Here is a 26897-nt window from a genome sequence, read left to right as displayed (position 1 = left end):
TTGAGGGGTAAAAATATTGAGCATGTGTCTCAGAGTGACCTCCCGACCAGCAAGCTCCGCGAAACTTGAGTAACATGAGGAACAGCTTATACAGGTACGACGAAAGTTAAGTCGGGCACACCTCGTAGAAATGGAAAAAATCTGCCACCAAGGAAGGGGGAGAAAGCGTAACCCGACAATAAAAGGATATGCGTAGAATGCACAATATCCTAGACGGTCGAAATGTATGACATCATCTCCCACCGTTGGCAACATCTCGACGTGATGCGGAATCCCCCACCTAATCTTCAGTTCCGCAATCGCCGCCTCATTCATAATAGAGGAAATATGTTCTGGTTCCTCACCGGCAAGGCTATTGAAATCGGACCACGGCTTCCCGGGATGAGGCAATATTTTGGTCGTTGTTGGAACCTCCTCATCCTCTATTACTTCCACTTATTCGGGAACAGGAACACCATTTTTCGGCGTCGAAACTACGGCAAGATCATTAGGACGGGGAGAAGAACCAACCATTTGTCTCAATTAAACAGAATGAATGAACAAAGGAGGTAAGAGAGAAGACGAAGATGCTAATTTCTGACCAATAATAGAGAATCGAAAAGTCTGAAGTGTCGGGGAAGAAGAGAATTCGCAAAATTCTTTTGATAAACCAAGAAAGTGTGTCAGTGGATTGGTGTTTTCCCACTATTTATAGGTATATAAATGCCCCAAGCGGGAAACCTAAGAGTCACCAATTAGCACTGATAAGGCATGAAACGGTTCAATCCCCGGGAAACGTGTCATAATGTCAATAACAATAAACGATGTTTCCAATCAACACAACGTTTCGATTCCGAACGGATGCGGCGAAACAAAGGCATCGTTGAAGCGTTGCACCATCGCCTCGATCTAAAAACCTCGTTCAAGGCCTGAACAGTCAGATTTCTCCTAGTCTTCGAATCTACAAGTTCGTCCGCCAAGCCCGCCAAGGAACGACCTCGACGGACGGAAGCACTAACTGTATGGGTCAAAATCTGACCACAATGGTCGACCAAGCTAGGATCTCGCCTAAGTGGCTAAATGGCGAGAAGTACCACGACTAACCTCAGTCCATTCATCGACAGTGAATGCTAAATAAGAACGGCACTCGAAAAACAACGAAAAGATTGTCACGTGAAGAGCACGTTGGTCAAAGAACACAGTAAAGTTCCGAGAACTATATATAGAAGGGGGATTCTCGAAAAAGGGGGGCGGATTTTTTCTCTTTATTCTTTCTCCAACAATTTCTTTTTGTGAAGAATGTAAACTGATTTTGCTCTCTATCTCATAGTAACACCAATAAATATTGATTGTTCCTATTTTTCGTTCGTTATCTTGCTCTACATTTTTAGATCCGGAGTTGATTACCCTTGACTAAGATTTACCCCTTTATTATTATTGGTTAATTTAACCAAAAAGGTTTTACTATCTTTTGGTGAAACAATTACCTTGGCACATTGGAATATGTAAATAAGGACAAATTTTGAAAAAATAAAATTAATTCCTTCTTGATTATGTAAATGGACACTTATTTTGGATCAAAACAAAAAGTAAAATAATCACTTATTGTGGACCGGATGGAGTATGTTATAGTAAGGCTACTTAATATTTATTAATAAATTACCAATAAATACTTATTAAATAAAGTTAAACGTAATTACCTTTGAAATAAATCAATCCTTTAAATATTTCAAACATTGTTACTGTATTAACATTCCAATTCCTAAATATTGTGGTTTGATGTTCGGCTATAATTTCATATTTTAGTAGATTATTTACCTTACATTTTAAGTGCTTTAATATTAAATTATACTATATTTATACTTAATTGAGTTTATTTTATGTGTAGGCACATTAAAAATAAAATTGTGAGCAAAATAAATATTTTGGAACTATATTGTATGTATTTAATGATTTGCATGCAATTCTGGATAAAAGAAGACAGAATAGCCTAATAGACACTTGTACTTGTTCTCATTTGTTATCATGGTCCCTATAATTAATAAAGTTTCATCCAAGCACTTACACTTATTCAAAGTCAATATTTTAAACCCTTCTGACGTGTCTCTCAATCGCGTGGATTATGCCACTTCAGCATTTTTTTTTAAAATTACATGAAGAAAAAACTTTTTATCTTTCCTCCCTCTTTTTTTCAAACCTTTTCTTTATTTTTCTTTCTTCTCCACCATCATCCTCTCCTTATTGTACTGCCTGAATCTAGAATAACTTATCTCCACCTTATTCTTTTCTCTCTAAAATACAGTTGGTCAACCATAGTAGCAATCCAATTCTGTTATTCTTCTCGCCATTTTCATCCTATCTTCATTCCTTCACTCATTCACGGTTTCACTAGCTTTAAATCTCAAACCCTCCCCTGTTAAGATCTTGCTTTCCAGAAAAAGGTACCTAATATTTTAATAATTTTAACTTCATCCTTATATAACAACAATCATACAAGAGTAATAAAAATTAAAAATTTCTATCAATTAAATTACACTATTTTGTACTAAAAACAAATATTCACAAAGCAAACAAATAATGGCAAACAGATAATTAACTAGACCATACAAAGGAAAATTAGATCTATAAAAGATATTTTAAAAAGAAGAAAAGAGGCAGGGGTGGGGAAGAACAGGAAAGGGAAAAAAGAAAAAGAAAATGAAATGGGGCAAGGGATGGGGAAAAACGAGAATGGGAGGGGAGAGAGAAAAAGAATTGGGACTAGGTCTGGGGAAGAACAAAGAAAGGAAAGGGATAAAGAGAAAAAGAACAGGTGAAAAGGTGGGTCTCGGTGAAAACGAGAAAGAAACATACTATGTTTTTGTTTATTTATTTCTTTTGTCTTCTTATTTTTCTTTTTTTTTAATAAAATTTTTTATATTCACACTCGTTATACGCGTGAAGTATACACATTTTGTACAACTCAGTCATCAAGTTGCTATATATGCTCGGTCAATGATCAGAGGGGTTTAAAACATTAATTTTGAACAAGTTAAAGTGTCTGGATAAAAAAAGTGAAGTAAGAGGACACAAAGTAGCACAAGTATAGATACAATAAAAAAGTGAAGGCTTGGAAATTACCTGGCAGCACCAAAAGCAACGAGCTGCAATTCAAAAATGAGAATTGAAGCAAAAAGTTAGGCAACAAGGCAGAGAAGCTGGCGACGCGAGCCAATTTCCTTGCGTTTAAGGCAGCGGCGCCAGGCCTTTCGCGAGGTGCTTCGCGCGTTTCACGTGGCGACGCATGATCCGGATTTTAAGCCTATTTTATCTCCTTTTTAATTTTGAACTTATTTATTTTGTCTGAGGCTTTTCTCTACACATATAAATAGTCATTAAACACAAATTTTGAGTGGAGACCGATAAGAGACTGACATTAGACCAGGGATTTGACCTAAGAAGGCAAGATCACACTAGGAGCAAGGTGGAGAATTCTTCTACGAGTTTTTCACTTTCTTCTTCCTATTTTCCTTATTGGTTATGAATTCTAGTATTGTAGTTATGCATACTATTATAAATAGCTAATTATCTAGGGTTTTGATGGAACCTATTGGAGGATGATTTTTCTGTTATGTTAATATAGATTTGCTGTAGCTTTTTCTCTGTTTGTTCAACTACGTTATTATTGTGGTTGGTTGAAGAGCTCTCAATCAATTATGCCCATTTAGTGTGTATTACTCGGAAGAAAGTGTATATTTAGGTAGTTGTTGAACAACATCACTCCTAACGTATATGAGGGATCAATACGGAGGTTTAAAGGTGGAATTAGGGATAACGAAATCTTGGTGCATCCGAGTGAGCCGTAACTTAGTGTCAGCTAGCGTAGTTCGAAAGAATATGTCTAGTAAATTGTGGCAGTTACTCAGGAGAGAACTACGACACTCAGAGCGTTCATGATCAGTAGAGAAGACTTGGGCAAATTTATAGGAAACATAGCGAAAAGGATTCCGACAATAAGGAAAATCATAACTCTAGACCTCATTAATATTGTCTCCAATCCTTATCCTTGTTAATTAATAGTTTTACTGCTTTCTAGTATTTGTTAGTTAATTAGATAAAAAATAAACATTATAATCTTTATGATTAGGAAATTGTTTGGACTTGTGTTTCTTAGCGATATAGAACAATTGTAGCTAAATCTTAGTTCTCTGTGGGATTTGACTTCAGACTTATAAACCGAATTATATTTGCAACAACCGTTTAGTTCTTTTTATAAGGCATAATTAAGCGTCATCATAGTTATATGTTACGTGATAAAATATTAATTTGTTTGAGGTAGAGACAGTTAAGACAATCATTTTTGTCCGTTCTGTAAACTCGAACACGAAGTATTTGATGTGTGGAAAAGTAAGAATAATGGAGTATGTATTGGTCAAAATCTGACCGTCACGACCAGGTTACCCACGACCCCTTTTTAGCAATCGGGTAGTGGAAGTCAATAGGGTCCACTTCATTTCTCCTCCAAGATATCTGACACCTCGAAAAGAGAAATGCCTAGAGTTACGACCAGAACGCATCACTGACCCAAGCGCACCAAGTCACAATGGCGATCAAGAGGTTTCGACTATAAATATATCCCAAGAAGGCTTTCAAGGGGGGCTTCTCGAGGTTTATGCAGAAAAAATAGAGCTAAGAGCTCCATTCTGGTATTCAAAGAAAAAGCAATTATAGCTCTCTTTCCTCAGAAACTGGGGAGGAATGCAATATCTTAATGAGATTGGCGATATCTTGTTCATCTCCTCTATATTCATCACTACGAAGTTGCTCGGTTTGGAATCAATTAAGTTTGACTATGATTTATCCCTTCATCTTTGATTGATTTGTTCAAAAGGTTTTAATATCTTTTGAGTCAAACAATTTGGCGCTGTCTGTGGGGATTTCCTAGTGAAAACTCCTAGTTTTTCCCAGATCAAAGCTGAGAAACACGATCATTCACCGAAAGAAGCACGAAGGAAGAATCTAACTCACGCGAGACATGAATACAGCACGTTAAGAGAAGGAAGGCCGAGTGAGTCCACCGAACTCGGAACCCGTCACCCCATCAGCTACAAATCTTCTAAATTAGACAAACGGTGCTCCGGAACCAGCTCTCCCCCACCGAACCACTGGACGGGAGCGAAGAAAACCTCATCATCACCTCCTACCCTCCTCTAGGGCAAGCACATAAGGCCCTCGCGAACGAACGAACACAAGGGCATCTAGATGGGAAAACAAAAAGTACTACGATACAGCCGAAGCCATCCCAGCCGGCAGCATCTCCCAGATAAACGACCGAAGTCAGGCAAGAAAGCTATAATGCACATACAGCGCAAGCCTATATGAAACGCTGACACCTCATGTCCACCAACGTTGCACCCTCTGATGCAAGCAACACCAAACAAACTGGGATTCCAACGGAGGATTCCCAACTCTCCAAAAACCGGGACTGATGACGGTTTGTTATTTCAATACTTCAAAATAACACCCTTTAAGGCCAAGGGCCTTCGCCATCAGAAAAAGAAAGGTTCGACCTCGCTCGAACTACGATGAACTATTATTTCGATAAGCTCGAAATAACACCCTTTAAGGCTAAGGGCCTTCGCCCTCAGAAAAAGAAAGGTTCAACCTCGATCGAACGACGACGGGTTGTTATTTCGATAAGTTCAAAATAACACCCTTTAAGGCCAATGGCCTTTGCCATCAGAGAAAAAGAAAGGTTCGACCTCGATCAAACAACGACGGGTTGTTATTTCGATAAGTTCGAACACCTTTAAGGCCAAGGCCTTCGCTATAAGAAAAAGAAAGGTCCGACCTCGATCGAACAAGGACAAGTTGTTATTTCGATAAGTTCTAAATAACACCCTTTAAGGCCAAGGGACTTCACCATCAGAAAAAGAAAGGTTCGACCTCGATCGAACAATGATGGGTTGTTATTTCGATAAGTTCGAAATAACGCCCTTTAAGGCCAAGGGCCTTCTCCATCAGAAAAAGAAAGGTTCGACCTCGATCGAATGACGACGGGTTGTTATTTCGATAAGTTTGAAATGACACCCTATAAGGCCAAGGGCCTTCTCCATCAGAGAAAAAGAAAGGTTCAACCTCGCTCGAACTACGACGGGCTGTTATTTCGATAAGTTCGAAATAATACCCTTTAAGGCCAAGGGCCTTTGCCATCAGAAAAAGAAAAGTTCGACCTCGATTGAATGACGACGGGTTGTTATTTCGATAAGTTTGAAATAACACCCTTTAAGGCCAAGGGCCTTCGCCATTGGAGAAAAAGAAAGGTTCGACCTCACTTGAACTATGACGGGCTGTTATTTTGATAAGTTCGAAATAACACCCTTTAAGGCCAAGGGCCTTCGCCATCAGAAAAAGAAAGGTTCGACCTCGATTGAACGACGACGGGTTGTTATTTCGATAAGTTCGAAATAACACCTTTTAAGGCCAAGGGCCTTCGCCATCAGAGAAAAAGAAAGGTTCGACCTCACTTGAACTACGACGGGCTGTTATTTTGATAAGTTCGAAATAACACCCTTTAAGGCCAAGGGCCTTCGCCATCAGAAAAAGAAAGGTTCGATCTCGATCGAACAATAATGGGTTGTTATTTCGATAAGTTCGAAACAACACCCTTTAAGGCCAAGGGCCTTCGTCATCAGAAAAAGAAGGGTTCGACCTCGATCGAACTATGATGGGTTGTTATTTCGATAAGGTCTGAATAACACCCTTTAAGGCCAAGGGTCTTCGCCATTAAAAAAAGAAAGGTTCGACCTCGCTCGAACTACGACGGGTTGTTATTTCGATAAGTTCGAAATAACCCCCTTTAAGGCCAGAGGCCTTCGCCATCAGAAAAATAAAGGTTCAACCTCGATCGAACGACAATGGGTTGTTATTTCAATAAGTTTAAAACAACACCCTTTAAGGCCAAGGGCTTTCGCCATCAGAAAAAGAAAGGTTCGACCTCGATCGAACGACGACGGGTCGTTATTTTGATAAGTTCGGAATAACACCCTTTAAGGCCAAGGGCCTTCGCCATCAGAAAAAGAAAGGTTCGACCTCGCTCGAACTACGACGGGTTGTTATTTCAATAAGTTCGAAATAACCCCCTTTAAGGCCAGAGGCCTTCGCCATCAAAGAGAAAGAGAGGTTCGACCTCGCTCGAACCACGACGGGCTATAATTTCGATAAGCTCAAAATAACACCCCTTTAAGGCCAAGCACCTTCACCGAAAAGGAAAGAGTTCGACAACCACCGGAGGAAAAGAAAAACCGGGACTCGTCGGGCGAGCCCCTGTCTTGCACCACGACCACGAATAGCTAGAATAAAATTGACGTACAAGGAAAATAGTGAAGAGGAAAACTTTTATTTATGCAATGTCATAGTTCGGGCTATCGCCGCTTACATATGGACCAGGCCAACCAATAAAAAAAAAGAAGAAGAAAGAAAAGACAGAACGAACAGACGCCAATCAACAAACGAAATAAAAATAAAAAACAAAAGACCACATTATTCATTCGGTGTCATCACCGCCATCATCATCACCACTGTCATCACCATCTCCACGAGGTTCATCATCATCACCATTCGCACCCCCATTAGCTTCGGGTGTCACCGCATCGTATCCACAGTTGATGCGAGTCTCGCGAGCTTTTACTCGCGCTTCTTCATAAGAAGCCTCAGCCACGGTGCTTGCTTCCCACAAACCGTTATATATGTCCCACTGGGCTTCGGCATAAACCCAGAGCTTATGCACTTGATGGGGAACGGCATCGGAAGACGATTCAACCTGAGCCTTTAGTCGCTCATTCTCCGCCTCCAGGGTCGCAACCCGATCCCCCAAAATCAAAGCCTCCTGATCAATCGTGCTAATCCGCTCCTCGAGCCTCGCCTCCATAAGAGTAGTTGTCGCTCTCTCCGACTCCTGTTCAGATTGGAGAACGCGGATAGTGTCCTCCAGGGCCGCCGCCCTCGCCAAAGCCTCAGACCAGGCTCTCTCAATATTCTCCAAACTAGCAACCTTGCTCTCCATCGCGGTTAACTTCCATCTCCACTCTGTGCTCATCGACTCAACTCGGACCAAGTTCGGGTCCATCTCTGACTGCATAGACCTCAACTTGCCCTACAAATGCTCACACTCTGCAGCAATCCCCTTACCCAATTCAAGCTCTTCGTCCTTGATGCAGAGTTTCTCCTCAAGTTCGCTCTTGTTACGGATCTGCATCAATTCCTGATCCCTTTTCTCCAACTCCTCACCAAGAGCCCGGTTGCGGGGATCTGTCCTCAACCGCTCGTGCATCTTGCGACATTTGTCACAGTAACGCCGGTACTTCTTTAGCATCTTCAAGAAGATCCTTGCCCGGATGTTGGCCCTACGAATGTTTTCCACTTCCACCATGTATTTCTGAAAATCATAAAGACGGGGTTAAGCTAATGCTTTCGAACAAGGGAAAAGATTAAAGCGAGAACCAAAGGCAACGTACCCTCAAACCCATAACGGCCACCTCATCCCTCAACTTGGCATTAGGGGTATCCCGAAGGGACTTATTCTCAGCTTCTGAACATAATAGGTTGAACTGCGGCACCAGATCCTCCCATTCCACCAAGAGGTTAACGCCTGAAGGGATCTAAAGAATACGGGCCAAGCTCCCCGCATGAACCGTCGAATGAGTGAGACCCTCCTCGAACATCCTAACATCATCAGGATCCAGGTCTGACTTCGACTCATACTCGTCAATCGCCATGCCTTTTCCCCTTCCGTTTCCAAAGGAGGAGCGCGACCCGCTGCATAAGAGGAGGGCACGTCTGACGTCACTACAGCGGTGCCTGAGGTCTGGTTATATGCCACGACAAGGCGTTGATCGCCAGTAACAACAGGAACTTCCGGCTGAGCCGTGATGGTGGCCGTAACAACACCTTCTCTTGAGCCCGTCGGGGTAGAATCATCCAAGTGAATCACTATCGGAGGCGCCATGTCAAACTCTACTCTCCGTCTCTTCGACGACCCTTCCTCCTCTCCAGTCGACAGTGACTCGTTCGTAGGACGGACGTCATTGGTCAGGACCTCGTCCTGAGAATCGGCCCTCGCTGGAGTAACTAAGGCCCCAGATTCAACTGAAGCAGCCCTCGATGAAGGGCATACAGTGGGTACAGCAAAAAGACGAGCGGATGCGGCTGGCTGGCGAAAGGCTAGCTGAGGGGCCCTTACTCTCCGCACCCTCCCTGACAACAATGAACAATGCATACAAGGCCGAACAAAAAAAAAGAAAAGAGGAAAGACAGTAAACAGTGACGCCATCTCACCTGTAAGAGGCCTGCGTCCAAACCTCTCGTGAAAAGTCGACTAGGTGCGAAATCCCACTATGTGGGGAAGAATGGCCTCCACCCATTCACGAATCCCTTCGACAGGTGGCGGGGGAAATCTCTCAGCTGCAGAAAAATAGAGCAGTTTAGCATTCATAGAAAATTGTAAAACATTTCATTAATTAAAGATGCAAACTTACGGGCAAAGTTCCATCTCTAGGGAAATCCCGTCGGGTCTGCCACAATATGTTCGGTCCGCACATAAAAATAATTTTCATAGAAACGATGGTGAGTTCTGTCGTCCATCTTCACCACCAGGCTCCTCGATCCTCGAGGACGCGCGTGAATCATCGTACCTCGAATCAGTTGTGGAGCAAAAATTCTAAGCATATGGCCCAAAGTGACCTCACGACCGGCAAGTTCTGCATACTTAAGCAGCATAAGAAACAACTTGTACAAATAAGGCGAAAGCTGAGCAGGGCACACCTCATAGTGACGGCAAAAATCTACCACCAACATGGGAAGACGAAGTGTGTACCCTACAATGAAGGGGTAGGCGTAGAACACACAATATCGGGGGCGGTCGAAGTGAGCTCTGTCGTCCCCCTCCGCCGGCCGCATCTCGATGAAATCGGGGATTCCCCACAATTCCCTCAAATCTACAATTCCCCTTTCTCTTACAACGGAAGCGACAGGTTCCGGCTCCGCTCCACTGCCGAAACTGAAGTCAGTCGCGTCCCTCCCGGGGCGAGGCAGAATTTCATCTACCGAGGGAACCTCTTCATCCTCCACCGCATCCACTTCTTCGACGATCTAAACGGAACTCTCTGGCACTGAATTAGCGGTAGGGAGATTATCATGAGAAGAATCACGAGCCATTTGTAGCAAGAAAACTCTCCAAGAGATGCGATACGAAGAAAAAAAGAAAGGTTTCAGTGAGCAAGAAGGTAAGCAAGAATTCGAGGTATCAGAGAAAGTGATATCTTAAGAATTCCCTCAAACGAATGTTGAAGTGTATCAATCAAATGACAAGTTCCCCTATTTATAAGAGACATAAATTCTCCAAGCACGAAACCCAAGAGTCGCCATTTGAATCTGATGGGGCACAAAATGTTTCAGTTTCCCAGGAACGTGTATCATAATGGTGGCATACACGAACTAACACTTCATTTAACAAACCGGCTTTTCGACTCTGAAACAATCCCAACGATCCACGAGTGCCGAAAGAACACCTCCACTCCGCCAAACAATCCATAGAACGCGACTAAGGAACGGATAATTGGGGGTTAGATTCCTCTCAACTACGCTGCAAACATGATCCGTCCGTCGAGCCCGACAAAGGACGACCCCGACGGACGGAGGGACTAACTGTATTGGTCAAAATCTGACTGTCACGACCAGGTTACCCACGACCCCTTTTTAGCAATCGGGTAGTGGAAGTCAATAGGGTCCACTTCATTTCTCCTCCAAGATATCTGACACCTCGAAAAGAGCAATGCCTAGAGTCACGACCAGAACGCACCACTGACCCAAGCGCACCAAGTCACGGTGGGGATCAAGAGGCTTCAACTATAAATATAGCCCAGAAAGGCTTTCGGGGGGGGGCTTCTCGAGGTTTATCTAGAAAAAATAGAGCTAAGAGCTCCATTCTGGTATTCAAAGAAAAAGCAATTGTAGCTCTTTTTCCTCAGAAACTGAGGAGGAATGCAATATTGAATCTTAATGAGATTGGCGATATCTTGTTCATCTCCTATATATTCATCATTACGAAGTTGTTCGGTCTGGAATCAATTAAGTTTGACTATAATTTACCCCTTCATCTTTGATTGATTTGTTCAAAAAGGTTTTAATATCTTTTGAGTTAAACAGAGTATATATCATATATCATATATCATATAGAAACAAATAGACATCTATGTTTGAAGTTCATAGGAGGAGATGTCAAGACCGCCGTAGTTTCACACCCCACTTTAGGGGTATTTTGATTGGGAAATGAGTTATGACAAGATTAATTATCTCGGAATTAATTATTTTATTTTTCCATTAAAATAAAAATAATATGATAATCCTGGAATAACTAATCTCGAAATTAATATACTATAATTTTATCCTAACCAAACATAAAATAAAATTATATCAAATTTAATTTTAAAATTAATTATTTCTTATTTCAAATACCAACGAGCCTCACCGTACAATCATACACCTCAAAAGATCAAAGAAGGACAAACACATAGGACATATGAAAGAGAAACTAAATACAAATGTCATTCTTGCTATATAAAGCCAAACAACCTAAATGACAAAACGTAAAAAACGTTGAAAAAGAGAAAGAAATAGAAACCAACAGAAAGCATCTGCAACTATTTCAAACATTAAAATACACAAACATCATAGTAGTACTTCCATGTCGTATCCATTGTTACATTTTCATTTTCCACTGTTTGCTTACTCTAGTAGTTTTTCTTTTAATATAATTTCCGCTCTTTGCTGGCTTCTTGTCATTCGGGTATACCGATGCTCTTTGCTCCCCTATTTCCCCTCTTTCCTCTGGAATTTCCACTGATTTTTTCTGTCTAATTTGCTGACTGTGTCTTCCCGTAAAACCATGTATATATACGAAACCACAAAAGGGAAGTTTTGGGTCTGAAGAGGAAAATGGTACTAATAACCTTTACATGGCGATATGGTGGTAGTCAAGTTTTCCTCTATGGTTCCTTCAATGGGTACTTTTAATTTCTCATTTACAACTAGTCTTTTATTTTTAAGCCCCTTGTGTTATGATTCAACAAAGTGCACGTTACATGCTTGTTATATTGCCTAAGTGCCTGTGATTTTGGATGGTGCAGCTGGACTGATCAGTTACTGATGAATTTGGTGGAGGGTTCGGCCACCGTTTTTCAGAGGATCATTGATCTTCCACCAGGTTATCATCAGGTATTCCCTTAATTCTATGTGATGATTGTGTAACGAGCTAATGAATTTGTGCCAAAGTACACCTAAAAATCAAAAGAAAAGGCGGCTCAATGACAATTGCCTTAGGTGCTGTATGCGAAAATAGTTACTATCATCTTTTTCATACAGAATATCTGTTCACAGAGCTAGAAGAAGTTTTGATAAAGTAAAGAAATAGATAATCAGGGTTGGTCAAATGAATTGGATGGATTATAACTGAAAGTTAGCTAACTAAATTGAGATTGAGGGAATACTCCGGGAGATATGCTATTACTCATTGTGATCCATCTTACCGTCTAAGTCCCTTGTACTCCTTTTCTGTTGCTGCACTTTAACTGCCTCTAAGAAGATGCATCAATATGCTTATTAGCGTCTAAGTATCAGCAAATCTTAAGCATGCAAATATATTTCCGAGATTTAGTATTACTGTACAGGCATAGGTTTAATGATTTTTCATGTCTAGTTCCTGAGGATTACGGTATTCTTTGCTTTTGATGCTTTGGCTGATGTGTAAACTGATCCTATTTTGTGTTTAATATGTCTATTCTGGTAAATAATTTGATTTTCAGGAACATCCTTGCTTTCTTAACAAGTTAACCATTAGCAAATGTTACCTCTTCACAAGATATGGAGTATCGTAAAGTTTTACATATTATAGCTGTTACTGATGTATTACACACGTACAGTAACACCTGCTTAAAATAAAAAAAGTGCACATTTTGTATGGAGTTGAATTTACTGGCTCCAAATGAACTATGCAGTACAAATTCTTTATTGATGGAACCTGGCAAGTCGACCAGGAACAGCTTTGTGTTCAGGATGAATATGGTGCAATCAATAACTTGATACTTGTTAAGGAATCAGATTCCACACCTTCTGCCTTACTTAGGGAGGATACTCAGTCGAAGTTGGTCTCGGGTTTTGCTAGAAGCATGCATCTAGAGGTCAGTGCTGACCAGAAAAGAATTTCTTACTTGATATGGTTAATGACCATACCTCAATTTCCTTTTCCGTCCCTCATTCTGACAACTACTCATAATGATTTCCTCCAACCACTTTCCTTAACATTTTAATTCCGTATAATTTCTTTGTCATACCAACCAGGCTTCATCTTCATGTGGACTACAGCTTGAACCAGTCATGCAGTTGTCAGCCAATGAAATAGATGTTTCCCGCCGTCGTCTATTCATGTTGTTGTCATCTTCCCGAGCAGATGAGCTGATTCCAAATTCAGGAAAGGTTTGGAAGTCTTTATCTATGCTTTCCTCTTGTATTGTGCCATTACTTAATAATATCTCTATTTAAATTTACTGACTACCTAACTGGTGATTTTTCATAGGTCTTTGCATTAGATTCTGATGTGGCTGTGAAACAGGCTTTTCATATCATGTATGAACAGGTTCGGTTTTCTATGTACACTATTGACCGTCTTCTTGGTTCCTCTTGGGTGTCAGAGACACCTTTGTCCTCAAGCTCAAGGTTGTAGCTAATAAGTACTTGCTCAGCAAATTCTGGAAGTTGTAATTTGTCTTGGAGATTTGCATATGAGTTAACTCGAGTAAATATCCAAATTATACATTTCAATTATGGACTTGATTATAAATCTACAACCAAAATGTCTGCACTTTATTAAGACTAGTTTATTCTTGATTTCGGTATGGTTTGCCATCTGAGATGAATCTATCATTTTGCTTTGTTATTTGTTATTGAATTGCATGGATCGGCAAATAATAGTTGGATATAGTTACTCACCTCCTAGCCCAATTTCCTTTATGGATTATATACCAGCGGGAGTTGCTGCCTGAAGGACCAAACCTGACTGCTGGGACATACAAAATTGACCTAGAGTTACGTGGAGGGATATTGTCTCAAAGTCATTCATTTTTCCAGAATCTATGTGGACTTGGCAAAGAACATAACATTATGGAAATGAAAGATTCATATACGCAAGATAGACTAGTTGGAGTTAAGACTTTGTCGTGTTTCCACATTTACACTATTGTTTGGTGTTTTCCACGATGTTTTTTGAGATTTGTATGTAATAGAAAATACAGAGAACCTCTTCAGCTAGTGAACACTAGTTTTCCTTAAATGATAAATTATTGAGTATTGGGAATGGGTCCAAACAAAACATAATGGATATTGAGAATTAATATAGACGACCCGACTAGTTTGCGAAAGAAGCATAGTTGTTTCTATTATATGAAACCACTTTGTTTTACCCTTTGGATTCTTGCTTATGTGGCCTATTCCAAAAAGTGACTTGTGGAGACCTTCTTCATGTACAGGGTAGGAAGATCTATAGTATGGCACCTTATCCATTTATGTTTCAGATGTTCTTATAGTTTAGGTTGTGGAATATAGCCGTGTAATATTAATTTGTCAACTTTCTCTGTGATGGGGAAGAGAGTGTCTTTCCTTTAATCTGCAGTGCTTTAGAAAATCTATTTCTTGGGCTGGTTTCATTGAAGAAAACATAGGATGGAAAAAATATTATTCAGTGCAGGTGAATCCTGCCAAAAGTATGGCTCTTGAGCCTGTAATGTTCCCTGGATATAGGTTGGGCATCAATGCAACTGTGTTGGTTGAAAAATTCTAGTGTCCGGTAATAGTTCATGCAATCTTACTATGTCTTTAATGTTTTGTTACACTATATTTCTCCATTCACTTTACATGTTGATTTTTGTTTTATGCTTGGTATATATTTTGAGGTTCACTAGTTGAACATATGTTTAGGGACTTGCTGTGATGCCTCTTTGGGATGAGCGGAATGCGATGATATCGGGAATGCTTACTGCTTCTGATTTCATTTTGATATTGTTGAAGGTACTATTTAGTAGTTGTTAAGCACAACTGGCAACTGATTTTAAATTTTTTATTTTTCCAAATATTTTTGAGGCCGTAGGGTTTTGATATAATGGTAAGAGTGGAGCACGTGGTGTGTGAGTTAGGCACATGTCACCAGTTTGACTGTTGCGGTAGACAAAAGCCTGGTCTTTAAGTGGAGAAGGGCAGAGGGATGGGTCCATTGTCCACCGAGTTTTTAACCTTTTTGAGCTTTGAATTTAAGTGCTGAAAATGAGCCGGAGAATAATATTTTCTTGAGGAAGATTTTCTTGCTTGGTTTCTCATTATCTTAATAATCAAAATCCATGTTTCTAGTAAAAACTCAGAAACTCCATTTTTATATGGCTAATAAGTTGCTTGTCCATGGACTCCATGCCCGTCCACCTCATGTCAAAGCATTTGGTCTTTCTAATGCAGCAAATAGTGAAGAGTGAATCCTATGTCGTTTGAGCGATTTTTCATTTATATTTGAAATAAGTGACTTTTCTATGTTCAATTGAGGATCATAAACCTGCAGATGAATGTTCCTTGCATTGTATTTTATGGGGAGAATTGATATAGTAAGGTTTAATCACAAGAAGATAGTGCCTTTCTTCTGAATTCCATCTACTATGTATAATTTTTATGCAGTTGAATTCTCCTATTGGATGCCTTTGAGGCTGTCTTTTGATCATTAATGATAAATTTTATTACTACTATTAGATTTGTATATAACTAGTGCATTGTCGTCATGTATCATCTATGCTTCATTCCTATATATCATGCCTAAGGTAAACTACTTTTTGCAGCTCCATGGAAGTCATTCAGTGCTGACCAACGATGAGCTTGAAAGGCACACTGTTTCAGCTTGGAAATACAGAAAATTCCAACTGCATGCAGAAGTGTCAGGGCCTATGATACCTCCAAACAGAAGGGTGTTACTGCAAGTATGTAATTTTATGTGTAGTGTAATATCTTAAGAAAGAATTTCTGCTATTAATTGGAACTAGTAGTCGTACCCGCGCGATGCGCGGTCAATATTAAAAAAATATTAATTAAATTAAATTATGATCAGGCTTGTTTGATCCTATTAGATCGTATTGCTTTAATAAAATTCAATTGTCATCTTGTTTGTCAATACGATATACCCAATAATGAAATCTTTATTAAATCAAACGTACTTATATAGTCAGTGAATAACTTTTTTGTTCTATTTTTCTTTATTATATTAAACAATATTTAGTATTCGCTTTCTTTTTGTAATATATGAGAAGATATATAATTTATTACTATTGAATTTTTTTTTTTAAATTTTATTATGTTCTTAATAATATTATCTAAATTTTAGTGAATAAAATCTATGTTAAACTAACGGGACTTATACAGGCAGCGCATCGAATAACGTTTTTGTTATGTATTTTTCTTTATTATATCTTTCAATATTTAATACTATTACTTTGTTAATAGAAAGTTTCATTAGCATATTACGTTATTTAATATTTTTCTCTGAAGTTTTTTTTTATTACTTTATTTTTGTTTTTTTATTTTTAAATAATTTTAAAACTTCAACTTAAAACTACTCCCCAATTTGAATTGGTAATTTATTATTTTTTTAATTTTGTTTTTATATTAAAATTATATTAAAATTCCAACTTGAACTACTCCCCAATTTGAATGGGTAGTTTTTTTTTCTCTTTTTTTCGTTTTTTATAGCTTTTTTATTTTAAAATAATTTAAAAACTCCAACTTGAAACTACTCCCACCCAATTTGAACGGGTAGTTACTTTTTTATATATTTATATTTTCATTTTCTAATTATAGTTAATTATAAGATATCTATTTTTATTTTAAAATTATTTTAAAACTCCAACTTGAAACTACTCCCCGATTTGAATGGGTAGTTTTTCTTCTCTTTTTTTTTGTTTTTTTTATATTTTTTTTTTTGCTTTTTTATTTTAAAATAATTTAAAAACTCCAACTTGAAACTACTCCCACCCAATTTGAATGGGTAGTTTTTTTTTATATTTATATTTTCGTTTTTTATATAGTTAATTATAAGATATCTATATTTATTAATTCAAATAAAGTAATCAATTAATATATATATATATATGAATATATTCATATATATGGTAGTTTTATATTTTTTTATTATTTTCGTTTTTTATATATATTTAAATTCAAAAAGAATAACCAATAATTAATTATTAACTAAATAATAAATTTAGTAACTAATTATGTCATGTGGCTTTTTTTTAAGCTGCCACTTGGATTAACGAAAGGGCTTTTTCCTCTCCTTTTAGTAATATATAGATTATCTAAATTTTAGTGAATAAAATCTTTGTTAAACTAACGGGACTTAGAGGTACGTTTTTTTTTTTTTTTTGGCCTTGGGGGTGGGGTGGGGGGGGGGGAGCGGTTACGTATTTGCAGGTTATCCAACCATGATAAATTTTTCTTTCTTTTCTCTCAGAGTAGCTTTTATCCAGAATCTTATTCTTTCTATTCATTCCTCCTACTTTCTCTTCAATCACAGGCTGGACCTGATGACTCACTGAAAGATGTGGCCCTATTATTATTACACAATAAGATCTCTGCAGTTCCACTTTTACATTCACCAGAAGACGAGTCGTGTGTGCAGTTGTTGCATACTGCATGCCTTGCAGGAATATCAAAGCGTGTGTTTTCTCTATAATTTGCTTTCCAATTCTGCAGTTTTTTCCTCATAATGTTTTTCGCAAGGGCTTATGTTTGGTTTTATCTCTTCCTTGGAAAATCCTAGACATATGCAGGCATTTTAGGCACTCTCTTGAGTATCTGCCTCTTCTGCAGCAACCAGTGGGTAATCTTCCATTAGGTACATGGGCAAGAGAAGTTGGTGGAAGGGCAAGCAGCCGTGTATTGTTAACATTATACAGCAGAGATCCCCTTAGTTCTGCTCTTAAATTACTAATAGAAGGTTCACAATATTATATGAGTAGAACAAAATTGTTTAACTAAGACGTGTACTAAGCACGTCTTTCTCTTGCTCTGACAGGTCAGATAAGTTCAATACCTATCCTTGATGATGATGGAGCCCTTATAAATGTGTACTCTCGGAGGTAATTCATGCGCTTCTGATGGTAATTGCTTGAGATTTTTCATTTTCAGCATCATTGAAGTTGGTTTGTTATTTTAAGTATTACAAACTTGTGATTTTGCTGTCTTTACATAGTGACATTACCTCTTTGGCGAGAGGCAATGTGTATGCTCGCTTTCGGCTTGACCAGATGACAATGGCCCAAGTAAGTGCATTTCAATCCACTGTCTCTTGTCCCCTCAAGATTATCATGCTTGCTAATATAAGCGAGGTGCTGGCATGCAAAAGAATTCTATGGGCTACAAAAGTTGGTGAATTTATTTAAAAACATTTTTCTTGTCTCCAAACTTTCTTTGGTATGCAGAATAACTCTATGAAGACTTAAATGGACAGTCATACTTGTATGGTGATATAAAGCTGCTTAAACTTTAGTTACCATTTGGTTTTTACTTGCTTCTTGGAACTCTTTCATCTTGATTAATTCAAGATATTATGGGTAAAAGTACTGCAGAATCTTTTTGGTAAATAGTGTTGGCGTGGTGATGATCCTTTTAGGGCATGCGGACATTCTATTACTGTGTGTGTAAATCCGCGTAGATTGAAGTTGTAATCCTGCTGTTACCTAAGGTTTCTTCTACTTTTTCTGCATATAATGCATATTCAATTTCACTGCAGGTCCTGGAGGTCATAGATGAAGTATCTCGTGATCGTTGTAGGACATGCACACGTTTCGATTCACTCTATAAGATAATGGAGCTCATTTCAGATCCAAGTTTGTACCTCTTCTTTTTTCTTCTTCTTGTGAGCCTCATAATCTTCTAATATGAATGCCTTCTCTTTTTGATTCAGTTGTCCGGCGCATTGTGGTTATTGATCCCAATTCCCGGCAGGTAGAAGGCATAATCACTTTGAGAGACGTGTTTAATCTTCTTTTAAGCTGAAATATTTCTTGAACAATTTCACAGGTATTTAGATTTTACTTCCTGAAATAGCCACAATCAATTTGCATATTATATTTTGCAATCGCTTTATGAGCGTTTGTGTACAGTATTGACTAACTAAAAGAACATAAAAGTTACTTTTAAGAGAAGTAGTGAACTGGATCCAATCATCTTCTTTGCCATTTCTAAAGGTTTATGCCAATGGCAATTACAGTTCACTGTTTTGTTTTGGCAGGAGGGAATAAACTAAGTATGATGACTTTGTAATGGCTGCGCATTTGCTCAAACAGAAAAGTCCCCAGTATGTCGTTTGGCTAAGTGGAAAAGATGAATACAACTATCACCAATAAAGCATAATCCAGCGATGTATTGCCTGAAGTAGCTCGTGGAAGAGAAATGCTATTTAAGAATTGTCTATAAACAAACGAAGTTTGTGTAGTCGAGGAAAAAAAAGAAAATACACAGAACCTGGACTGAGATGTTACTCAAGAACTTTTTTACACGTCAAATGACAGTAGTATAGATGTACCAGTGAAAAGAATGTATTGTTAGTTCATCAAAACCCTATCGGCAATAGAATGCTTCAAATTGAGTTGTAGACAATTTAAGACGGAATATATCTCGTTACTTTGAGGGTGCAAGTCATCCCATGAAATAAATTCATGTGTCATCCCATTCAACTGAATCAAACTACAACCAGCACTCTTCTTGATCTTTGCACAATCTCTTCTTTTCCTTATACTGACCAAATCATCCCAACGACCAGCATCTGCAAACACATTTGCCAAGATTGAATACACCCCACCATCTTCTGGTTTCACCTCCATCACATTTTCAGCAGCTTTAACAGCAAGCTCAACGTGCCCATGTATCCTACACCCACCAAGCAAACCACCCCACACAAACACATCACCAGCCATTGGCATTGCCTTTATCATCTCCATAGCTTCTTTAATCAACCCTGCACGTGCCAGCAAATCCGCCATACACCCATAATGTTTTAGTTCTCGACAAACACCATAAACCTCTTCCATTTCTCCAAAGAGCCTTCTAGCTTCCTGAACAAGACCTGCATGATTACATCCCACCAACAATGCCAAAAAAGTTACCCCATCAGGCCTGACATCACCTTCCACCATTCTTGAGAAGTAATCAAACAATAACTGGCCATGACCATGCATGGCTAATCCAACTAGCATAGCATTCCAAGTAAACACTTTCTTTTCCAAGCTTGTCTCAAATATCTCCCTAGCAATCTCAATGCACCCACATTTGGCATATAGATCTACCAATCCAGTAGACAAGTATGAATCTATGTGAATACCCTTCTTCCTAATATAATCATGTATGGTCTTCCCCTTCTCTAGATCCCCAAGTTGGGCACAAGCTGAGAGAGCAGAAACCAATGCAACATTATCAAATTTTACGTTTAATGAAACCATTTGATAGAATAGTTCAATGGCATCTTTACATTTGTTCATTTTTGCATATCCCGCCAAAAGGGTACCCCAAGAAACCGCATCTCTTTCAGTCATTTCGTCGAACATTTCTCTCGCTTTGCCCATCTCACCTGCTTTGACATACCCATCAATGATTAAATTATAAGTAACAACATCTCTACAACAACTTTCATCAAACACCTTATGGGCGTCACTAGTATTACCATTGACGGTATATACATGAACAAGATTATTACACACGAAAGCGTCAGCTAAAAACCCAAACTTCAAGGCTTGAGAATGAAGGGTGTTGCCGAGGGACAGAGAATTTACTAAACCACAAGCTTTGAGAACAAAGGGGAAAGTGTAGGAGTCTGGTGGGACTGATTTTCGACGCATTTTGAGGAAATATAAAAAAGAGGTATTTGGGGAAATGAGAAGTGTGTGGGCTCGAATGATAGTGTTGTAACAGAAAGATGACGGGTTGTGAATAAGGCTGAAAATGGAGGTGACGTAATGAGTGGCATAGCGATGGGTGTTGGGTTGTAAAGGAAGAGAAGAGAGAAGGGAAGTGAAAGAATGAAGGATCTGAGTGAGGATAAGAGTAGAGTGAAAAGAAGAGAGGTGGCCATTGGTAATGGCTCGAGCATGGACTTGTTGAATTTGTGAAATGGTTTTGCATTGTTGCTTTAGTGTAAATATCAAGAACGATGATTGTTTGTACCTTACTTGAACCTTACCATAGGAGTTGTTGTTGTTCATTGTGGAAACCAAAACCATAACTAGCAAAGTGGCAGTTCTTTGTATATGCAGGCACAAAGTGGGAAGGAAATTTTTTTTAAAAAAACGTGCGGCAGGATTCGAACCTGCGCGGGCAAAGCCCACATGATTTCTAGTCATGCCCGATAACCACTCCGGCACGTCCACCGACATGTTTTTTATTCTACAGTTTTTAATCTAGTATTTAACATAGCTCATAGCAAGGAAGAGAGAAAACGAACACATAATAGTTGGATTATAGAGCAAATAGAATTTGCTCGAGATCTACTGATAACGTACTGTTTTGGCTACTAATAACGAAAGTCTCAATAGAATTTGCCCGATAACGCATGAGCTTATCACTTGCTGATGTAGCAGTTAGTCATATGATGATTCAATAGTTTATCCCCTTATCAATATTAGCATACTTCGGACGTACAAATTCAATATTGCAGAAAAAGAGAGAATTCTCTCAATTCCATTGTAAATTCAATATTACTTTTCTCCTATAAATAGAGGGGTTTTATTCCATTATAAATCATCCCAATTCAATAAGAATTCTCTCTCTCTTTTTCTGCAATATTGTTCTTGTTCTTAGCTTCTTGAAGGTTGATGTTGATAGAGATTTTGTGAACAAATCAGCCATATTATCACTTGAATAAATATGTTGCACCTTGAAATCATCATTCTTGTATATATATAATGCATTTATATAATGTCGCGGAATAGCCTTTTCAGTGTCTCCATAGATGGAAAAATTCTCACTATCACATTATCATGCTTATAGTTATAGCAAGATACATATGTGCACAAATTGCACGTAGGATGTAGTACTTCATGACCAAGAATTTTATATGTTTTTAGCAATATCCTTCAAGAATTGTCATATAAGTCATATAATAGACTTTAATTAGATGCATATCAAGTTTTCATGTCATACTAGACAAATAAGATATCGAAAAGTGATTGTACATATCATTGACTTTATATTTTCAAGTGTTTGAACTGCAGGTCCAAATACTTGTCTTTCATATGAAACCAATTCTATTTGAATTGCGACTCTTCTATTTGGCCAATATTTTTTTGGGTCTGTATTCGACAAACTTAAGATCCTCATCGATACTTAGCGCTATGAAAGATGTCGCCGACGAACATTTTATATCGGTTCCAATATTATCTTTTTCATAAAGACATAACATAGAGATCTCTTCATTCATATTTTCAGGTACCTGAACCTAGATTTATGAAGTGTTATGTCATGTGATCTTCTAGATCACTTGCCTCTTTTATTATGATCATTTTGATCATTTGCTCATCTTCTTTATCAAGAAGTTTATTTGAAACCGATCAGTCTATACGCTTTAAGCGTGCCATAGACTTTGTCCTTCTAGGACTTATTCTAAATATGAGCATTTTCAGTGAGAATATAGTTACTTTCTTTGGGTCAGCAAATGCGTCTGGCATGCTTTGCAATATATTGCAGATGAATTATATTTTTATGAACTTCAAGTTCATATTATCTTATTCGAGGATCTAGATGGACAAATGATAATTCTTTCCACGTAACTTTTTCTCAATTGTTTATCATGTCTCTCCCTCATATTAGAAAAACTAACTTTATTCCTCAATTTTGGGAATCCATCTTTGTGCATTATGGTGTTAATCAAAATATACACCGCACATCAATAATAATAAGATGGAATTATTTGGTTCCTGGCCCTGAACCACTTGTGAGGGGAGAATGTAATATACTTTCGTATATAATGTATATCAAACTGATATAAACAACTTAGTTCTCATAAGTAATAGTTTAGCTATTAAGTGGATGCACTCAATAAATCATTTTGCTAAATCAATTGTGGTATAACCAACTTATCAAGATAAAGTCTTGAATAGAAAATCTGGAAATTATGCTCTGAATTAAATTATTGAGCAAGTTATCTTGCAAACATCAGGTTGCGTGTTAATAATAATTGCACATGTAACCATCTCATAGATGCATCTTATGTGGTATACACGGCAGGTGAATGGGCCCATATTCACCTTTTCTATTTCCAACATTCATGGGATTCAATCCCAATTTCAGTTGGTCTATTGATTAATGAGAACAAGCAATATAAGAGAATTCGTAAATGCGTCTGCATTTGATTTGCTATTTATTCTTTGCAAATTGATAATCTTTTGCACCTCTTTTTCACAAATAGAGGTACGTGGATCAAGATGAGACAATGATGGTTTTTTCCACAAAATTTCTCGTTTAGTTTCACCAATTTCTCCCCCTAATTTTGGGAAAAGTGTCTCATCGAATCGACAGTCTGCAAATCGAGCAGTGAATAAATACCTCGTTAATGTTTTGAGGTAACGAATAATGAATGGCGATTCAAACCCAACATATATTTCTAAGCTTCTTTGGGGACCCATTTTGGTGCGATATGGCGGTGCTACTGGAACATATACTACGCATCCAAAAGTTCTTAAATGGGATACATTAGGGTCATGACCCGAAACTAATTGCAACGGAGAATATTTATGATAATTTGTCGGTCTGAGACGAACTAGCATTGCAGACGTTTAATTAAAGATTCTGCAAGGCCATTTAAGTGTGAACATGAGCTACATGATGTTCCACTTTTATCCCAATTGATAGACAATAATCAGTAAATGCTTGGGATGAAAACTCAGCAGCATTATCAAGTCTAATAGACTTAATTGGATTATCAGGGAATTGCGCCCGTAATCGAATTATTTGTGCCACTAATTTTGCAAGCGCGAGGTTGCGAGATGACAATAGGCACACATGAGACCATCTAGAGGATGCATCTATTAAGACCATAAAATATCCAAACGACCCACTAGGTGGGTGAATAGGTCCACAAGTGTCCCCTTGTATACGTTTCAAAAACGCAAGGGACTCAATCCCAACTTTTGTTGGTGATGGTCTTATAATTAACTTGTCTTGATAACAAGAAGTGCAAGAAAATTTATTATTTAAAAGAATCTTTACATTCTTTAACGGATGCCCATTTGAGTTTTCTATAATTCGTCTCATCATAATTGATCCAGAAATGTCTCAATCGATCATGCCAAAGTACAAAAGTATTGGAATCAGTAACCTTTTGATTTACAATAGAATGTGTCTCAATTGCACTAATTCTTGTCCAATACAGGCCACAAGTTAAAGATGGGAACTTCTCAATAATCTTCTTTTGGCTAGAGACATTCTTGGTAATGATAAGATATTCAAGATTATTCTCATCTATTGTCTCAATATGATATCCATTTCGGCGGATATCTTTAAAACTCAACAAGTTCCTCTTGGACTTGGAGGAAAACATTGCCTTCTCTATGACAAGTATTATTCCCTTAGGCAGAGTTATAGTAGCTCTTCCAGAGCGTTCAATTAATTTACTACTACCAGAAATTGTAGTAACATCTTCCTTACACATACTTAAATGCAGAGAAATATTTCTTTTATTTGAATATTGTATGTGTCGTACATGAATCAACTAAACAAATATTTTTACAATTAGACATTGATCCAAGTTTTCTTTGTGAGATATCCATATTTGTTTCCCGTGGTTTTCACGTACAAAAGGAAATATACAAATACATATTAATATTTCCAGAGAAAATGGAAAGAAAATAAAGTATTTTATTTCAAAGACGTTCTAACATCTAATACAGTGAAGGACAGTACACATTGCCAATTTGAAGCCAAATCATACCAAAACTACAAATCCAGAAGCGAAAGAGGAAAGAAGGGAATGCGAGTAGGAAATCAGTGAAATATAAGGGAAAAGTAACTTAACCACCACGTAACAAATCCTAGAATCTTTCTAGAATATAGACATTCACCATAAATAGAATTCTGTTTATAACAAATATAGTTAAGTCCCAATTTTTTTAATAGTGGAGTCTTGTAATATTCCTAGAAGCCTCTAGCTCCAAATTCCAAGGAGCAAACATCTCAAATCTCTAAACTAACATAAAAGCTCCATTATTCAACCCAAGATTGCTATACATATTCAATCCCTTTAGTTCCTTTGTCTACCAAGAATTTCACTTTCAAAAGGAACATAATGGAAAATGACATATATTGTACACTTTCCACATTTAGATCCTTTTTTCGCTGGGATAATGTCTCCTCCCCACTTAATGAATTAGTGGCTTTCAGCTTCCACAAGATTCCTTAGAATCATTTGAATTTTTTTAATGAGTTATTAAAAACGAACGATGCAAAGTAATTGTACTTTTTTTTAGAAAAAGCCAATCTGCATCATATTCCACTTTTAGTAGGTTGGAGGGTCCTTTGTTTTCTTCTTTTAGCATCCTTTACTTAATTTTTAATGTTATATGGCCTCCGTTAAATGCTTTTTAAGTTTTAACCAAACACTTTCCACTTACTTATCCATCTGAATTGCATCTTTTTACTAAGCGCATTCCACTTTTCAGTTAAAGTATCGATTTGTTTATATCCTTTTTTCTGCTTTTATCCACATGGAGAGTGCATAGATTTCCTCGCCTTTATTAATCTAAATCCGTTACTTATCGGTCGTGATGAAGCCTAACCCACTTAGTAGACAAGTCAATCATAAAAGCAAGAACGAAATATGATACTCTCTTCGTTCCAATTTATATGAACCTGTTTGACTGAGCAAGGAGTTTAAAAAATGGCGATTTTTTGAATTTGGGGTCCTTAACAAGATAAAAAGAAGCCCAAAGTATTTGTGTGGTTATAAAAGTCTCTCATTAAGGATAGAATTGTAAGTTTAAGCTAAATTGTTTCCAAATTTAAAAAGAGGTCATTCTTTTTGGAACGGACCAAAAAGGAAATAGGTTCACATAAACTGAAATGGAGGGAGTAAAAAATAATACAATAAATACGTTTGAAAGACAAATAACCATAGATAATGTCAAATCATTATACAACTTCCCAAAACTGTTAATACTGAGTCATGAGTTCTACCGTACGAATATAAGTCTGAAACATAAAAGACTATTTGAAACAACAACAATAAGGAAAGGTAGGAAGAGACGCCAGGCAGGAAGTAGCTCTACCTCGGTCTCCACAGTACAGCAAACAGCTCAGCTCACAAAGCTCGACTAGGTCTGACTCCAAAATCTGCACAATTAAGTGCAGAGTATAGTATAACTACAATCGACTAGGGGCGGATCCACCCTTATGGGTAGGGGTGGTATGGCACCTGCTCGGTTGGTAAAATTATCATATATTTATGCATAATTTTTTTTTAACTAGTTTAAATATATGATCCTGCCACCTCCATCCGTAAACTAGACAAAGGTGCCATGGCTGGTAAATCTTTTTGAAAGTTTTTTTCGTGTGTAAAATTCAAGTTCGAATTTATCTTGAACCTTGTTTGACTTTCCCTTTTCGTTGTGTTTTTATTTCTTTTCTCTCGGTCATTTTCCTTTTAGGCTACCTCCTAATTTCCTATTTGTCGTTTATTATTTTTATTTTTCCCTCTATTCTATTACTTTATCTTTAATATTTAGCAAGAACACTCAAAAAAGAGCCTCCAAAGTTTAAAATTTTTATAATATAAGTATTTCTCTTAATCTCAAATCTTTTTGTTTTCGTTTTTC

At 37.7% G+C, this 26897-nt stretch overlaps 2 protein-coding genes and 1 non-coding gene across 8 annotated transcripts; 1 reads left to right on the top strand and 2 right to left on the bottom strand.

Moving 5' to 3' along the window:
• The first annotated feature begins 11602 nt into the window (after positions 1-11602).
• LOC107821256 (sucrose nonfermenting 4-like protein) lies at positions 11603-19754 on the top strand. 6 transcript variants are annotated; one of them, XM_075256567.1, is made up of 14 exons: positions 11603-12020; positions 12144-12231; positions 13050-13193; positions 13378-13488; positions 13589-13648; positions 14986-15075; positions 15885-16022; positions 17612-17753; positions 17858-18034; positions 18113-18176; positions 18290-18359; positions 18830-18926; positions 19004-19119; positions 19331-19754. In XM_075256567.1, the coding sequence occupies exons 1-13, from the start codon at positions 11953-11955 to the stop codon at positions 19093-19095; spliced, it is 1341 nt and encodes a 446-aa protein (XP_075112668.1). In that variant the 5' UTR covers positions 11603-11952; the 3' UTR covers positions 19096-19119; positions 19331-19754. The 6 variants fall into 6 exon arrangements, 5 of the variants coding, with proteins under 5 accessions (XP_075112668.1, XP_075112666.1, XP_075112669.1 ...); XR_012711144.1 differs by having other exon boundaries at positions 11604-12020; positions 13011-13193; positions 13354-13488; positions 18113-18197; positions 19331-19657; XM_075256565.1 differs by having other exon boundaries at positions 11604-12020; positions 13011-13193.
• On the bottom strand, positions 19644-21488 carry LOC107815124 (pentatricopeptide repeat-containing protein At5g61800). The gene has a single exon (XM_016640643.2). It carries the CDS (start codon positions 21465-21467, stop codon positions 19644-19646), a length of 1824 nt encoding a protein of 607 aa, XP_016496129.2. The 5' UTR covers positions 21468-21488.
• On the bottom strand, positions 21380-21461 carry TRNAS-AGA (transfer RNA serine (anticodon AGA)). The gene has a single exon. It is a non-coding gene; the product is annotated as a tRNA-Ser (tRNA).
• Positions 21489-26897: the final 5409 nt, after the last annotated feature.

Source organism: Nicotiana tabacum, chromosome 6, assembly GCF_000715075.1.
Source record: "Nicotiana tabacum cultivar K326 chromosome 6, ASM71507v2, whole genome shotgun sequence".
NCBI classification, from domain to species: Eukaryota; Viridiplantae; Streptophyta; class Magnoliopsida; order Solanales; family Solanaceae; genus Nicotiana; species Nicotiana tabacum.
Note: the sequence above shows the minus strand (reverse complement) of the source record. Positions and strands in the feature narration are given on the sequence as shown.